The following is a 15,845-nucleotide window of genomic DNA, read 5'->3' as shown; positions in this document are numbered from 1 at the left end:
TAAGTACCCAGCAGGCCTTAAAATCCCAGCAGGTGGAGACCGAGGGACCAGCTACCTCCAGTAAGGCAGGGCTTCAAGCTATTCTCTTCCACTTTTTGTTGGCTTGTCAGCGTTTAGTTGGGAGCCAACACCAGTCCAGGAGCCCGAGGGGCCAGTTTGCCTTGGCAGAGCGGGTTTATTGCTTAGGGCTATCAAAGCAGACGCAGCTCGGGGCCACCCCCAGCAGCAGGCTAACCCCGAGAGGTCTGCGTTGGCCAAGCTGGAAGATGTAAAACCCCCCCGAGGCAGGCGGGGAGGGCAGCGAGGAGGTCTCAATTCCCTGCCCGGGGCAGGTTAGCACCCAATTGGAAGGAGAAGAGGGGGGCGAAGGGCCCCAATTCTGCCCCGTGCTGCGCAGGGCGGATGGTGGCTTCCCCTCCCCGCGGCCCTGGGGTCCCTCCTGGAGACCCTTCCCGGGGACCCCGGTGGCACCTGCGAGGCCACCGCCGGTCCCTGCTGCTGGCATTTCGGAGGCCTTCACGAGAACGGAGGCTGAGAGCAACAATACAGATACAGAGAGTTTACAGAGCGCAGAGTAAGTGTTCGTGTAAGGCTTTGGTACAGCACCATCATGTCTCAGATTTATTTCTAAATCGTTTACAGAAAAAAAAAAAAAAAAAAAAAGCTCACTGAAAAAATAGTGTTTTGTTTCTCTTTTTTTTTTTTTTTAATTTTTTAATTATTTTCCTTCTCTCTTGAAGAACATACCTGAAGTTCAAAAAATTAACCCTCTAGTTGCCGTCTGGGCTCACACCAAATGCTATTTTTGCTGTGTGCATCTGTGCAAGTTAAGAACTACACAAATCAAACCCAGCTGCTGGAAACTGCTCCGCAGCCAACCCCTCTGGCAGCAGCTGCCCACGGTTCGAAGTGCCCAAGGCAGCACCCAACACCACAGAGATTCAGCAGCCGATCGCTACTTTTAGTTAAAAAAAAAAAAAAAAAAAGGAAAAAATAAAAGTCACAACGACAAAGAGTATGGAACCAGCGGTACTAAGGTTTACTAAAGTTTTCTTTATTGTTATTGTTATTAAAAAAAGTCAGTTCCACTGGTTACCATTGAAACAGCACCAAAGAGCACCCTAACGTGTGTTATACATCGGAATACTCGACATTCGAGAAATGGAAACGAGGTTGGATGGTCCAGTCTGTGTGTCAAGAGGCAAGAATTCTTAAAAAATAACAATAACAGTTGTCCCACACAACCAGAGACCTGTTGAGTTGTAAAGAAAATACTGTAGAGTTAGGAGGAAATGATATCAAGACCTACCTATGGAAGTCTAAGAGGGTTCAGAGACTATAAACCTATCAAAGGGGGTTAAAAAGTCTGCGGTCCCCACAGGGGCTGGGGACCCTCCTATGGAGCTGGCGCACGGATGTAAATTCTCTCTGGATGCCCAAAGGATGGCTCGAGAAACCTACAGAAACGTCGGTGTTTCCGTTTGGTTTCTGTAGGGCTTTCCCATGGGGAAGCACACAGGGAGCAGAGGCCCCAGAGCTGGGCAGAAGGTCCCACGTCACCTCCAGGGCCACGGGAGCATCCCCCCGGCTGCTCTCTGCCGGCCCCAGGGAGAAACCGAGGCAGGGTTGTTTCATCAAGTGCTTGGGAAAGCATTTTAAAAAGGAGAAGTTTGGCCTTAAAGTGCAGCTGGGAGGGCGCTGGCCTCTCCCAGGCGAGCTGACACCTCTCCGAGCAGCGCCGGGCGCTTTGCCCCGCAGCTCTGCCCCTTTCCCAGCAGGGAGAGCCTGGGAGGGGGCAGGAAGCCCCCAGGAAGCAAAGACCCCGCGAGAAGCAAGCTCCCCCCAGAAAGGCGCTCAGCAACAGCGGATGGACGAAGCGGGGTTGTGTGTACCCCAAAAAAATACATAAAATGGCAGTGAGGGGAGCGGGATGATGCTGGCCCCGCGGCCGCCCCTTGGTCCCGCGGCGCCCAGGGGAGGAGCGGCTCTTTGTGTCTGTTTGGCATCCAGAGGGTTAACGGTACTGTGGAAAGTGTGCTTTGTAAACATTGCTCCTGTTTTTTTTTTTTTTTTTCTGTAAGTGATTCAAGGGGAGATGGGGAAAAGGAGAAAGCTGCCCACGACCCAGCCCACCCTCCCCCAGAGATACCCCAAAGCCAGCCGGCCCGAACGCCGCCAGGGAGCGGCCACGGAGACGTCCTGTCCCTTTGCTTTCTTTTTCTTTTTTTTAAACATATAAAATACTTCACTTATGTATTTACCGCTAATAAATGCAAGTTAGTTCCATCAAACATGCTTCGCTTTGATATCAAGAAGTGGTGCTGAACAAATCTTGGCTCGATATTAGAAACACCCTCCCCCCGACCCACCCCCAACGAAGAAGACAGAAAGATCATGGAAAATACAGGTGACACCTACGGAGGAGACGGTGCCGCTGCCAGGGGGCCAGCTCCGGGCACCCTTCGCCCTCCCAAACGCGTTACATTCGTGCCTCGGTCGGTTGGGGACGCGGCGAGACAGAAGAAAGAGGTCCTGCGTGCCTGGCACCTCTGCAGGGGGAACTGAGCCCAAAACAGCACCGGGGGCCCCCACGGGGCCATGGGACCGAGCCCATGGAGGGGAGCAGCATCCTCTGGCCCCATTGCACAGCAATCCCTAAATTCTGTCCCCCCACGGAGAGGAGCAGAGGGATGGCTCCAGCATCTCCCCCAGGCTGGGCTGGGTGCTGAAAGCACAGCTGGAGCCTTGAGGGAGCGCAGAGCCCACGGGTGGATGCCCAGGGGGAGATGTGACCCCAAGGGAAACAGCGGGGTCACGGCGAGCATCAGGGGACGTGGCGGGTCTGTATTGCTTTGAAGATAAATCCCAGAGCACCCCCACCACATTCAGGGCGTTGATGAGCCGACCCCTCCATGGTACCCGTGCGGGTAAGAGCAGCCCGCAGGGCCCCGCTCCGCCTCCACGCTCTGAGATCTTCTCTTCCCAAAGAGGTATTTAAGCGCCGGGGCCAGGCCCTACACTGGGAGACAGCACCGAGGCCGCCCAGCCAGGACTGCAGGAGCACCGAAGAGACCAAATCCCCTTTGCCCACACCGAGGGGGCTGCGCTGGGGTGGCACCGGCTCTGCCCCCCGTCCCCCAGGCGTGTGGGTTTCCAAAGGCAGCGAGGACAGGATGCACGGGGAGCCCGTCCCCACAGCACCCCCACCACGTCCCGTGCCACCGGGCTGCAAGCAGCCACGTCCTTCCCACTGCCGATAGCACCCTTTGAGCTAAAATTCCACTTGTTTCTCTGAAAAAAAAATAAAAAATAAAAAGCAAGATGCGTGCCCCTCCGTGGAAGCACCACCGGGCACCATCACCTCGCCACGGCACGAGTCAAGCTGGCAGCAGCCGGGGCTCCCCGGGGAGCCCCCCAACCCCACTCCTAATTTTATTTTATTTTATTTTTTTCCACTTTTTCTACTGAAGCAGCAAGGCGACAGCGAGCAGCAGCGACGACGACCGCGCGGCGGGACAGCAGGCGAAGCAGAGCACACCACCTCGGAGGGCAGACCCCGCACCAAGCCCCCAGCCTCAGCCAGCCCTCTCCCCCCCCCTCGCCACCGTATTGCTCAGACAGCACTAGGCATGGATACAAAAATAAAACAGCTATGTGGCTTAGATATATATATTTTTTTTATATATATATATTTGTATATATATTTTTTTTGTCTATTTATAGGTGGATGGAGAAGCAGAGAAGCCTAAGCGCAATATAATGTAAAAATACTCGCTCTGCTCCCGCTGTTTTACACTCTTTCCACCTCTGACAGCCTCTCTCATGCTGCACAGAAGTTTCTGACACCTAGTACTAAGGAATTATTTTAAATATTTATTCTCCCCCCCCTTCTAAAATAGAAAGTCACTATATATTTGTATAATTTTATATACAACGCAGTTTCGATACACCAATATCCTTTATTTAGATAGAGATACTGGGGCTCGTTTCTCTGGTCATTTCCTATTTGAAGTGCTGGGTGGGCAGGAATCACAGAGGGGCTTCAAGACCACAGGGCTGAAGCCTGGGACTTGAAGATGGGCACCCCCTTGGCAGCCCTCTCGGCAGAGAACTGGCACAAAACTCCCCCCTGGGAGAGAAATTGGTATTTCGATGGTAAAGCAAAAACCTGGGCAAATTCTCCCCCCTGTGGCGATGAGCAGGGGCTGGCTGCTGTGCATGGCTGGAACCAGTGCCCAGCAGCCCCCTCCCCGTTCCTGGTGTCCCCAGAGCCCCCAGCCTCACACAGGGACACTGCAGGGGACAGGCATGCGCCCCCCTGCTCCGACCAGTGCAAAAACTAAAGGATGCCAGCCCCACCCAGGCCCTGCCCCAGTGCAACCAGTATAAAACCCCTATCACCTACCACTACGGCGCATGCTTGCAGCATCCAAACCCCCAAACCCTGAGCAGCCCCTCTGCCCCCTCCCCATATTCGGTCCTTCATCCATCCATGCACGTATCAAAAAACACCCAGAGCCCCAGGGATTTGGGATGCTTTGGGCACACGTCCTGAGGTCACCCAGCACCGCTGGGCGAGACACCCGCTGCCACACACGACAAGGGATGGGCAGTTTAGACAGCACAAACCTGCTGGGCCAAAACACACAGAAATGGGGAAATTGGGGAAATACTGCTTCGTGTGGCCCCAGCTCCTCCCGGTCACTCGGAGAGGGGAGCAGGCTCCATCCTCCAGCCTCTCCCAGGAGCCTGGGGCCGTGAAGTCTTCATGCAGCAGTGGACGTAATGGAAAAAAAGATCAGTGCTAGCTTCCTTCTCTTCTGTGCACAGAAGGTGCCAAATCACACGTGCCATCACTGCTCCCTCAGCCAGCAACAGCCCTGCAGTACCTGGCTCGTGCATTTCCCCTACAGATGTTTTCCCTACAGATTTCAGCAACCACCTCTAATAGGAACCAGCTACACCTCACAGCCTCTCCTCCTCTGCAAGGACAGAGAAAGAGAAGCAAAACCACCCAGAAAAAACAAAACAAAACTAAGCTGAAGGGTGGAAATGGGAGCCAACATCCCCTTTAAAGGGTTACCCCATGCCCAAGCAGCATGGGGATGGGCTCCCTGGTGGGCGATGAGCATCCAAAAAAAATAATTCAGCCATCCCCATGCCCAGAGCCATCACACACTTTGCAATTTCAGCCCACGTCATCACTGCCTGTGACCACAGCGGGTCCAGCCTGCCTTTGTGCCCTGCAAGGGGCTCCCGATTCGGTGCGCAAAGCGGCAACGCTGCAGCACATCGGGCGGGCGAGCTCTGATGTCGCCTCCGGTGCCTTTGGTGGATGAATCCCCTGCCCCAAAAAGTCCTGCTAATGAGTTTAAAAAAAGACCCGGCTCCACACGGCGCCTGGGAGGGAGGCAGAACATCTCGTCCCGCAGAGGAACCGCCGCTGGGACAGCCTGGCCCTGCGCGCGTGGCGCTCCGCAGCCAATTTAGCCGTATCCCTCTCATCTCGTCTGACTCACGCTCTTCTGGGAAGCACAGATGCAAAAGCAAAATGCTTTAACGTGAGTAACCAGAGAGCAGCATCTACATGGATTTTTAGATAAGGGATTCTGCACGGCGTTGCTTTCCCTTTGAAGGATCGCAGTGGCACCACAGCTGAGGCAACGTGATGTTTCTTTCCGCTTTAATGCCCCACATGCAGGCAAAAGGCCCCTCGCTCCCACCTCCTTCTCATTATCACGGCCCACTGATGAGTCATGTACAATGAACACAGCAAAAATAAAGGGGGGAACATAAAAAAGAAACCTGGTCCTGCGTAGCAGGGACAGGGACACAGTGAAGGGCAGGCCTGTTGCCACGGTGCGTGGAGAGGTGCCCTGTGCCCATCCGCTCCCAAATCCCAAACCTGGCTGCTCCCGCCCCCTGCCCGACTTTGGCCATCCCAATCCCCCCCACCACTACCAACAGAGCTCTAAACACTCTCCCCCTATAGACAAACATTGCCTTTACATGCAAATATACCAGACTTCGCATACATATCTACCCTTGTCCTACACGTCTCTATATATTTATATCTCATATATACATTGCTTTTAGCTCCGGCTCCTTGAAAAGACTTCCTTCCACACAAAAAGCACCAGCTCTGCCAGCTCAGGGCTGCAGCGAGCCCAAGCGGGATCTGGAGAAACCCCTGCAGACTGCAAGCCTTCAGGCCTCCCAGGAAAATCTCCCTGCTCTCCGAAAAAATACCCCAAGCCCAGAAGCACAGCGGAAAACACGTGCCAAAAACAGCCCAAAACTCAGAGAAATCCAAATTCTCCCTCACTGCCTTGAGGAGGAGGGGAAACCAAAATGCCAGGCACATTTCATCCTAACCCAAACTGCAGGATGTGAGCAGCAGTAAGCCAAGAGGCGTGTGTCATGCCCAGGTGCCACAGATGTGACTCAGCCGGAGTGCTCAGCACAAGCCCTAAGCCCTCAGCACCCCTGGAGGTAGGCACAACAGGGCTGTTACTCTCTTTATAGAGATGGGGAAACTGAGGCAGAAGTCCTTCTGGGCAAACCTTTCCCTGCAGTTTGGCACCTGCCAAAACTCCCTCACGGGCAGTGACAAGCACAGTGTGGTGGCACTGGATGGGGTGACAAGGAAGCGCACACAGACACTCCAGCCTCGTGCCCACCAGCCACCCAGAACAGCCTCGAAACCCCAAGTGACCAACACACAGCAGCAACAGGGAACTCCCTGCCCTAGGAAAATCGCCAGGTACCCACACAAGCACTTCCCAGCATCTCGGGAGTAAATGGGGCCCATTCTGCATGGGGGGCTTCCATGTGGAGCCACCCACACCAGCGGCACCGCAAGGTGCCCTCCTGTGCCAGAGGTGCCCCTGGCACCTCCTGGAGCCTTCAGCCCAGGGTCAGGGTGCAGGTCCATCAGAGAGCTGCAAAGAGAGCTCCAGGCTCCCATCCTACAGACCCCATCTCAGTGCCCGTGTACGCAGCCCCAAGCAGGCGCAGGAACAGAGCCCTACCAGCAGCCACAAAACCCTCCTGCTCTCCCCACTGGCACTGACTTGTGCTTTCACTCACGTAAACACTGCAAAACCAAACCATCAAGAAACAAAACCCAAGCCATCGGTGGGTTTGCACAGCCAAGTTACCTGAAAAATACCTAGCTTAGATCGCTCAACAGCTCCTGCCACAAAACCAAGCAGCACATCTCCACATCCAGACCTGCCTGCAAAGGGAAAGCACCAATTTTATGTGCAGGGTGCGCAGGACGGCACCCTACAGCCACCCTTTCAAGGGGTCCACACCTCTCTACTTTATCCACAACCAGCTTGGGGCATCTGTATCCTGCCTGTTTCTCACTTCCTAATGCTTGCAGAACAAACCTGCAGCAGCCTCAGTGCTCCCCCAGCCCCACAGCCTGGCTGCAGCGGGCAGAGCCCACCAGGAACCCCTACCTAGGGCACTGCTCCCACCCACCAGCAGCACCGGGCCCCCAGAGCTGGTGCTCACTGCACGGACACATTGGCACAGCCCAAGGACAATGCCCCCATCAGGCACAGAAGCATTTTATCCACCACAGCCCAGCTCGTTGCATGAGACCTAATGGAACGTGTCGCGTTTGCGCCATGCAAGGAGGAACCACACGTTTACCACCGCAGCAAGAACCATCTACCTCGGACAAGCTTACAAAATAAGAGAGTTTGGCCCATGAAGATAAAAAAAATCAAGATATATTTTGCAGCATGAAAGAAAAAAGAAAAAAGCAGCAGCAGCCGTGTTTGCAAACAACCAAAACAAAACGGAGTTCAAACAGGGATGGAATGGGGGAAAACGTTTGGCATCGTCTGGCACAGCTTCGATGTCCCAGGTCCGCGGGAGGAGAGGAGAGGAGAGAAACCCCGTAAGGGCATGGAAACCAGAGAGCTGGGAGAAGCGAGGAAGTTGCCAAAGCAAGAGGCGAGCCCATCTGCCAAAGCACGGCCCAGCACGTGGCAAGAGTCTATCAGAAGGTAACTCGGTCTAGCGGGGAAAGGAGGTAAGGATGGTTTAGGGAAGAGACGCGTCCACGAGGCGCCCTGGCGGGATTTCCCACTCCAGCAGCGTGGCAGGTACACGGCTGAAAGAGAGAGGGCTGCAGCTCCAGCCTTTAAAGGTCGAAGACCATGAAAAGCAGGGGGGCCCATCGGCTCAAAACACCTGCAAAAAGGAAAACAAACTCTCAAAAGATTGACCAAGCAAGCTGGCGCGCTCCGTCAACCTTCCCTGCGCTCCAAATCCTCCTCCTTACGGCGGGGACGGGGGCACGGTCCCGAGGTCAAAACCTCAAGAGCCCGAAGACGCTGCCTCGCCCGTAGCAAACGGGCATCGCAAATAGCTTGGAAAGCACTCGAAGGAAAAAAGGAAGCTTTCTGCTAGAGAGGTCCAGGCCACGAGAGCGAAAGGACGAGTGAGCGAGCTGCGGCACGGAGCCTACGCGCCCCCCACCCAGCGGGGCATCGCGCCGCGGAGCGTCCCCGGCCCCGCGCGGGGTGAACGTCACCTGTGGGGCTCACGTCCACGACCGAGGCACCCGCTCGCCCCATCGGGCATCCTCAGGGAGGCTGGATGCGGCCCCCCACGGCCCCGTGTCCTCTCCGCTGCAACATCAGCCACGGTCTGGGGCAGAAATCAGCTCCTCTCGCACCCATGCCAGGGAGCTGAAGTCACCCGGGCAGAGTTTTTCCCACTGCCGAACGGGCAAATGGCATTAAATCAATTCAGATCCAAGTGGATTCTAGGTAAAGCCCTAAAACACACTCAAATAAAAGAAACACTCGGTCATACTGTTAGCAAAGTCGAAGTCTCGCTCTGGTGGTTGATGGCATTACATCAGGTCACGAGGTTCTCGAAATAAAAAAAAGAGCCCTGATGCAGGCTTAGGGAGAGAGGCATTTCTGAGCAACCCTCCCTCCTTCCCGAGACAAATCGACAAATCTGCTCACGGTTTGAAGACCACCTAAATGAAGTTGTTAAAGCTTGAAAATATCTCCTTATCGATTAGAGGATTCTGTCAAGTGGTTTGAACCTAAGGCAGGGCTTTGAGATTTGGAAAGACGCGGTGCTCTGCTGCCACTGTCGCAGGTTTCTGAACATCCCGATGGAAGAGGAAGCACAACATCCTGGAAAAACAGCAATTTCTAGGCAGACTGATGAACAGATTTCTACCTAGAACCTCCTGGGGAGCTTGGCTTGTTGGCATTGCCATCCCCCGACCCCTCGCCCTGGCCAGGCAGGCGAGCGCTCGCACGTTTCTCCAAACATCGAAGCCCTTTGAGGTTCAACCAGCAGCAAGAGCAATAACCAAGGCAAACCACAATTAAAGGCGAGATTGCAGAGCATCTCTTGGCAGTTCTACCTGGGAATAAACTAAAGTTTTGTAAGCAAATGGCAAGCCCATGGCAAAAAAAAATGCCTACAGGCTCTTGGGTTCTCCTGACAATTTCTCCACAGCCTGAATCCACTTAAAGCAAGGATATCCACAGGAAGTACTTGGTATTTATTCCCAGGCAGGCTGGCGGGTTTAGCACTTTACCAGAGAGGAAGAAGTGTGCAAACCTGAATTAAGTGTTCGATCTTACCACTTCAAAAAAAAAATCTCTAACTATTTTGAAGGTAGGGTTCACGTGGTAGTAATAGCACTCAGTACGCAGGTAGCACTGGCAGCCCGTAGACAGCCAAGTGCTTGACAAAAGTGCTGAAATATGACTTGTCCCCATTTTACAGATGGGAGAACTGAGGCACAGAGAGGCTCGGTGACTTGCCCAAGGCCACGCAGTTTGAGAGTGGAGGCGGAGCAGGGAAGAGAAGCCGAAGCCAGGTGGTTCTTGGAGCAGGCTACAGCTTCCCTGCCGAAAAAAAGGCCTACGTAACCCAGAGAAACGTCAATTGCCAAAAGGAACCTGCCCTAGGAAGAGGAAATACATTCTGGTGAAGAGTTAGGACAGCATTACCACGAGGGGAACAGCGGGGCTCCTGGGACGGGGCAAAGAGAGGGACAAGTCCCAAAGCAGGTGTCGCAGGTCGCCGGGGCAGCTGGGCTGAAGCAGGAGGAAGGGGCACGCAGCGAAACCAGCAGCACCACGGGTCAGACCGATGCGAAATGCTGGGCTGAGCTTTGCGAGGCTGCTTGGAGAAGCCGTCCGCTGTGAGCCACGGAGCCGGGCACTTCCCAGCCGCCCTCGCTCGGGATCAGCGAGCTGCCAACAAGAGGCTTTGGGGTCTACGCAGCCCAACCCCGCTCGCTCGCACCCCTACAACGGCGTCGCCCCGTTCTGCAGTTACGGATAAAGATGACAAACGTTACCGTAGGACGAAATCACATCACTGCACGGCACTGGAGAACATTTGCTAGTGATACACGGAGTGTCAGGAAGGATTGAGCAAAACCACCCTCATCTAGGCTGACACAAGCCATGCTCACCCGCGGGTGAAAACAGGCCCATACCTGCGTGCTTGCAAAGTGTTCGGCACACGTTAACAAGGTTAAAGCACATATGCACAGACAGATTGTGATTTCTCAATCTCAGGCTGGTTTGAAGCCTTGGGGTCTTTCTGGTTTTCCCTTTCAGAGATCGGTAAGGGAAGATGTCAGTGACATTGTTGTTGCTGTTATCTTCACATAAAGGGAGGCTGGGAAGGGGGAGGCAAGGAGATTTTCACAATTACAGCTTTCCTGGGATTATTTGGTCTCATTCTATCATAATCAGATTCAGGGGATTACCAGTTGTTAGTTGGACTGGTAGTTTCATGTCAATTAATTACGCCCCGCGTCATTTCTTCCAGCGATTCAGGGCCAGCTGCTTAACTCCACAATTTCTACCTACACGCACGCTGCAGAAGCAGATGTCAAAAGCTCCGCCTGTGCCTTTTACATCTGGAGATCTTCTCCGAAACCAAGGTGCAACACCCCCTGCCCACCCCCCTGAAGCCGTAAGGGGGAGATGCAGATCGGAGCAGCCCCAGGCATCCCCCCTGGACCCCAGCCCACCCCAGGGTCCCCCCCAGCTCGTCCTTGCCATGACCCCCCGGCCCGGCGTGCACGCAGACGAGGCTCCAGCTCCCTCCAAACCCCTATTATTATTTTTTTTAACCTTCTTGGGCCGGCGCGAGGCTAAAGCAAAGTGGCGTGCCCGCTGGGGTCGTCGTGGTCCACGCTGTTGAGGATGGCTGTCTGGTCTTCGGGGAGCTGCCGGTGGCAGAGGTCGTCCTTGAGCGCCGAGAGGCGGGCGAAGGGGTCCTGACGAGGGTGTCTCTTCTTCTTGCGGAGGCAGACAGCTTCGTCAGGCCACAGTACCTGAGAGCTGGGAAGGTGCTGAACCTGGGAGGCAGAGCCGTCTGCGGAGGAGAGGAGGCAGATGGGTGAGAGGCAGTGGTGCCAGGTGTGCCACAAAACAGATTACATCGAGCTCCAGTCCTCCGCCCCGTGCCACCCCAAACCCTGTTCCCCGAGAGGTGGGGAAGGGGGAGACTTTGGCTGGAAGGAGAAAGGGTGTTCACAAGGGAGGAAGGGGAAGGTCACCTCGAGGGGAGTGGAGAGAGGAAGAGGTCAGGATGGGGGCTCTGCCATGTGAGAAGCAGGTTGGGCAGCATGAAAAAGAACACAAAATCCTAAAGAAAGCCGCTGGAGATGGGTAGATGTTAAAGGATGGAAGAGGAATGTGGTTTGGAGCAGGGGAAGGACAGCGCACGGGGCAAGCAGCCATCCATTTGGGAGGCAGGAGCTGGGCAGGAGGGAGCCCAGAGACCAACCCAGTGCTGGAGCCAGCGGGGACCAGCCTGAGCTGTCCACGGGGCACCGAGGGGACGCTGCTGGGGACCGTGGGGTCCTCACACTCACTGGATTGTTTTCTGTTTTTCGAGGAGCCCTTGGATGACTTTTTGGGCTTCTTTATCCGCTGGTATTTCAGAGCTTCGAGCCTCTCAGGTGCAGCAGCGTCCCCGGACGGAGATGGACGTTTTCTAGAAAGGAAAAGCAGACACGCGCCGTCAGCGGCTCCGGGCCACGCTCGGACCTTGGGGTGTCCCAGGCGGGGGGCGGTCGACCCCAGCCAGCTCTGCCATGGAGAAGGAAAAGGTGAGAAGCCCGGGAGGAGGCAGCACGGCCAGCCAGGCATGCCAGGCACACGCTGCAGGAGACGGGAGGCTCCACACGTGTGTGCCACCGTCCCCTCCCTCGCACCCCCGGCTCGGCTGCGTCACAAAGTCCAAGTGCGGCACCCGGCTCACCTGCCTGCCACGCCGGCACCGCTAGACACAAAGGACGGGGCAGATCCCATGTCCGATAAGGCATTTTTGGGAAGCAGTGGGAAACCCCTTAGGATGGAGAGGGAGGGGGAGACGGAGAAGCAGCACGACAGCTCCGAGACTGGGGCCGTGCGCGACACAGGGCGGGTGACACCGGCGCAACAAACAGGATGGAGGCAGGGATCCTGCCTGGCCCTGCTCAAAGAAGAAACAGGGCCACACAACAGACAGGGACACGAAGGGCACAGCTGGGGTCAGCACATCGCTCCCAGGTCCCTGCTAGAAGCGACAACAGAATACAGCAGCACGGGAGCTCCTGCTCTGTAAATCCAAGACGCCAGGAGCTGGATGCTCTGGCCCAGCAGGACAGGGCGCACCAGGACTCGGAGACAAAAACAGCAACAAGATTTCATTGCAAGGGACAAGGAGGGGGTTTTCACAGCAATTTCTCTGGTGGGAGAGTCAGTATTTAAAAGCAATAGTTTCCCAGACTTAGTCCCCAGGTAGCTGTTGTACAGGAACCTGCTCGAGGTGAAGTGGTCTCCCCTTCACAAAGGGCTCTCACTCTATTTTCCTGCACTGTACCTGTTTTTCCCTGGCCAAGGAGTGGAAGGTAGGACTGCTGTAGAGAGCAGGGCAGTAAAAGAAAACCTTTTCCTTAGGAGAGCAGCTGGTCCAGCTCTCATCTATAACCCATCACAGCATCCCCCCTCTCTTCCCCCTAAGTTTTACTTTGATGTCTCTCCAAGTTGCACAAACACATTCAAGCCAGTCTGAGTCAAGGCAGCCAAGCCCCAGGTAATGATCTGGGATCAATCTGAGTCAGAGCAACCTGCACACGAGGTGCCCAGAGATGGCACGGGGAGCATCCACAAAGTACCTATCATTGCAACAAAGCCACCCCCTGAAGCCAGGCAGAGAGGAGAGCCTGGAGATTTGAAGCAGTGTGCCTCCGACAAGCCTGCGCTCACCCCGTCCCACCCTGCAGAGAAGGAGATGCACACGTCTGGTCTAACAACCCAGTCACTGCAGGTCAGTGCCCAAACCTTGTCACCAGGTCAGCCACGCAGATAGAGCTGTCAGATAGTGAGGAGAGCAGCTCCTGGGTCTTCAGGCTTCTGTGTTCGTGGCAGGGCTCAGACACCAGCTCATCCCGTCCCCTGCTCGCAGCCAGCGTGCTCCAAGTCTCCTCCTCCAGCACCTCTGAGGCTGTGCAGGGCTCCTCATGCCTCCAGAGCTATCGGGATCAGAAATCTGGAGCTAAGCTCTTCCCCAGGGCAGGTTCCAAGTCAGCCACCAGCAAGGAGCGAGTACGTGGCACATCCCCAGCACAGTTACAGAGGGACTCAGCAGGAACAGGAGCCCACATCTTCTAGAGGGCAAACCCTTCTCAACAGGCTGACTTCTACCCAAACACAAGATGCTTTTCTTCTGTTCCCAATTCATTACACTTTGGATTAGTCACTCCAGGAATTCGGATTATCCAGTCCAAGAAGCCAGAAGCAGCAAATAACCACGACAGGCTCAAAACACAGGGTATGCTGAAAAAAGTGTGCATAGGAAATAGCGAGGAGCCCCATGGCAGCAGCACCAGCAAGGCACTCCCACCTTCCCCTTTTGACACTGCTGCAGATGAGGAAGGCGATAAGAATCAAGTGAGAATTGTGGCAAGGATGCCAGCTAGGGCACTGTCCACCAAAGCCGAAAACACCAACAGGTTTGGGCTATACGAGCTTTTTATGTAAACCAATGAATGCATTGGCAAGAGCAAACCCAGAGTCAGGAGTGCTGTGACCTCCGAGAAGGACAGGACCCCTCATTTCCCCAGGGATTTGGGGGGAGCCTCTTCAGCTGAAGGCTTCCCTCTGGAGTCTCCACACATGCCACAAACCATCGGTGTGAGCACGGCTCGAAGGCAACACTTCCCATCCGAGATCCCAAGCGGCTGCTGGAGCAGCTCACACTTCAGCTGGAGTGGTGCAGGCAGAGAGCTCCCAAGGGTTCCTTTCCCCCGCGAGGAGCAGAAGGGGTTGGTTTTTGAAGATGCACGTGGCTACAAAGCCTCTCCCTCTTGCTGTTAGCTTTGGAGAGCACCAAGGAAAGCGCAGCATAATTTGACGAAGCAGCTGGGGATGGCAGATGTGATGGGAACCCAACAACTGGGGTATAGAAAAGCCCCTTTCATGCCTCCCATCGCAACAGAGACATCAAGGCGTAGATGAGATGCTCCTGAAGATCCTCTCTTCCAGCTCCCAGCTGAGCAGCACATCAGCCCAAGATGAAGCACCTCGTTAGACGAGCTGGTAGTCCTGCCGGCTGGATCCACGCAAGCCTTCCCTTGTAGGAAAGACATTTACAAGCTTGTACAGCCGCTGCGCTTAAATGTGTCTTAAATGTGTTCTTCCCAAGGCCCCAGCTGCCACGTGCTGGCAGCCTGCAGCAAGAAATGCTGCCAGCAGCAGCTCCGAGCTCTGCTGGGGCTCTCCCTGCTGACTTGCACCAACGCTGACAGCCGCTGTGCTGCACCCTGGGCACGTGCTGGCCTGGAGAAAGACCGCAGTGACCCAAAGAGCCAACAGCATGGGACATCCCTGCAGTATCTCCTGCAGGAACATTCAACAGCAAGCTTTATTTTTCCATTTTATGCCCACTGGGCACAGATAACTGCACACCAGTTGCATTTGGGTCACAGCCTCAACTACTCCAGCTCCAGTCCTGTGCTTGCGGAGCTCACATGCACCAAGCCCTGGATGCACGAGAGCTCGGAGATCCTGCCACTGCCCATCAGCATCCCTCTTCCACCACCCAAACAACTTTATTTCTATTGCTAGAGCTCCACACGTAAAAGCCTCTCCCTATTTCCATTCTTTCCTCTTCTAAGGAGCTGCTAGTGACTGTGGCATGTTGACAAAACCAGACAGATTCACGCAAGGGATTATGAGGAAATTGCCTGGAGCTCGTTTCCACTAGTTCTCCCTAATTGGGCTTGTATTTATGCACACAAATATCAACAGCGAGCGCACTGAACCCATGTGTCACTATAAATACTGTCTGACCTCTGGCAAGGAAGAGATGGAGTGGAGGACGAAGCGCTGCTACTCACCAGCCAAATTTTATCTCCGCTACCCACCCTTTATTCCTTCAAAGGTCTCCGATTCATTGGAATTAATTTTCATTTTAAGCCCAGCCAAAAGCCTCTTCCTGCCCCCAGAGCTGGTGTTTTGGGCAGCTGCCCGTGTGTGAGAGATCCTGCACACCGACAGATGAGAGGCTGAGGGAGGCGGGTGAACTTCTGGAGACTTCAGTGCATTGCCAAGCAAAGGAGCTTCAAGAAACACACGCAATTTCCTGAGCTTTCTGCGAGATGCCACGAAACATCCAGCACAGCATTTTCCTCAAGTCCTCAAAGGACAGCCCTTCTGAACGAGAAAGGGTCTGAATTATGTGGTCCTGGAGAGGCTGTGAAGGTACTGAGGGAGCTCCGGGCACCCCAGGACGGGAGGAGGTGGCTATAGGGAGTTACCCCGACCACACGTATCTCAGCTACATCT

General features: G+C 54.8%; 1 protein-coding gene across 4 annotated transcripts in view; it reads right to left on the bottom strand.

The window, feature by feature from the left end:
* Positions 1-642: 642 nt before the first annotated feature.
* The window catches only part of IGSF9B (immunoglobulin superfamily member 9B), a 51,596-nt gene continuing 36,393 nt past the window's right edge, over positions 643-15,845 (bottom strand). For 2 of the 4 annotated variants that reach the window (XM_068659152.1, XM_068659153.1), the window contains exons 19-20: positions 11,888-12,009; positions 643-11,385 (exon numbers count right to left, since the gene is read on the bottom strand). In XM_068659152.1, coding sequence (XP_068515253.1) covers positions 11,162-11,385; positions 11,888-12,009 — 346 coding nt within the window. In that variant the 3' untranslated portion in view covers positions 643-11,161. Of the gene's footprint in view, positions 11,386-11,887; positions 12,010-15,845 lie in introns of those variants that run through there. The other 2 variants (XM_068659156.1, XR_011089605.1) reach the window with 2 other exon arrangements.

Source organism: Anas acuta, chromosome 23 (genome assembly GCF_963932015.1).
Source record: "Anas acuta chromosome 23, bAnaAcu1.1, whole genome shotgun sequence".
NCBI lineage: Eukaryota > Metazoa > Chordata > Aves > Anseriformes > Anatidae > Anas > Anas acuta.
Note: the sequence above shows the minus strand (reverse complement) of the source record. Positions and strands in the feature narration are given on the sequence as shown.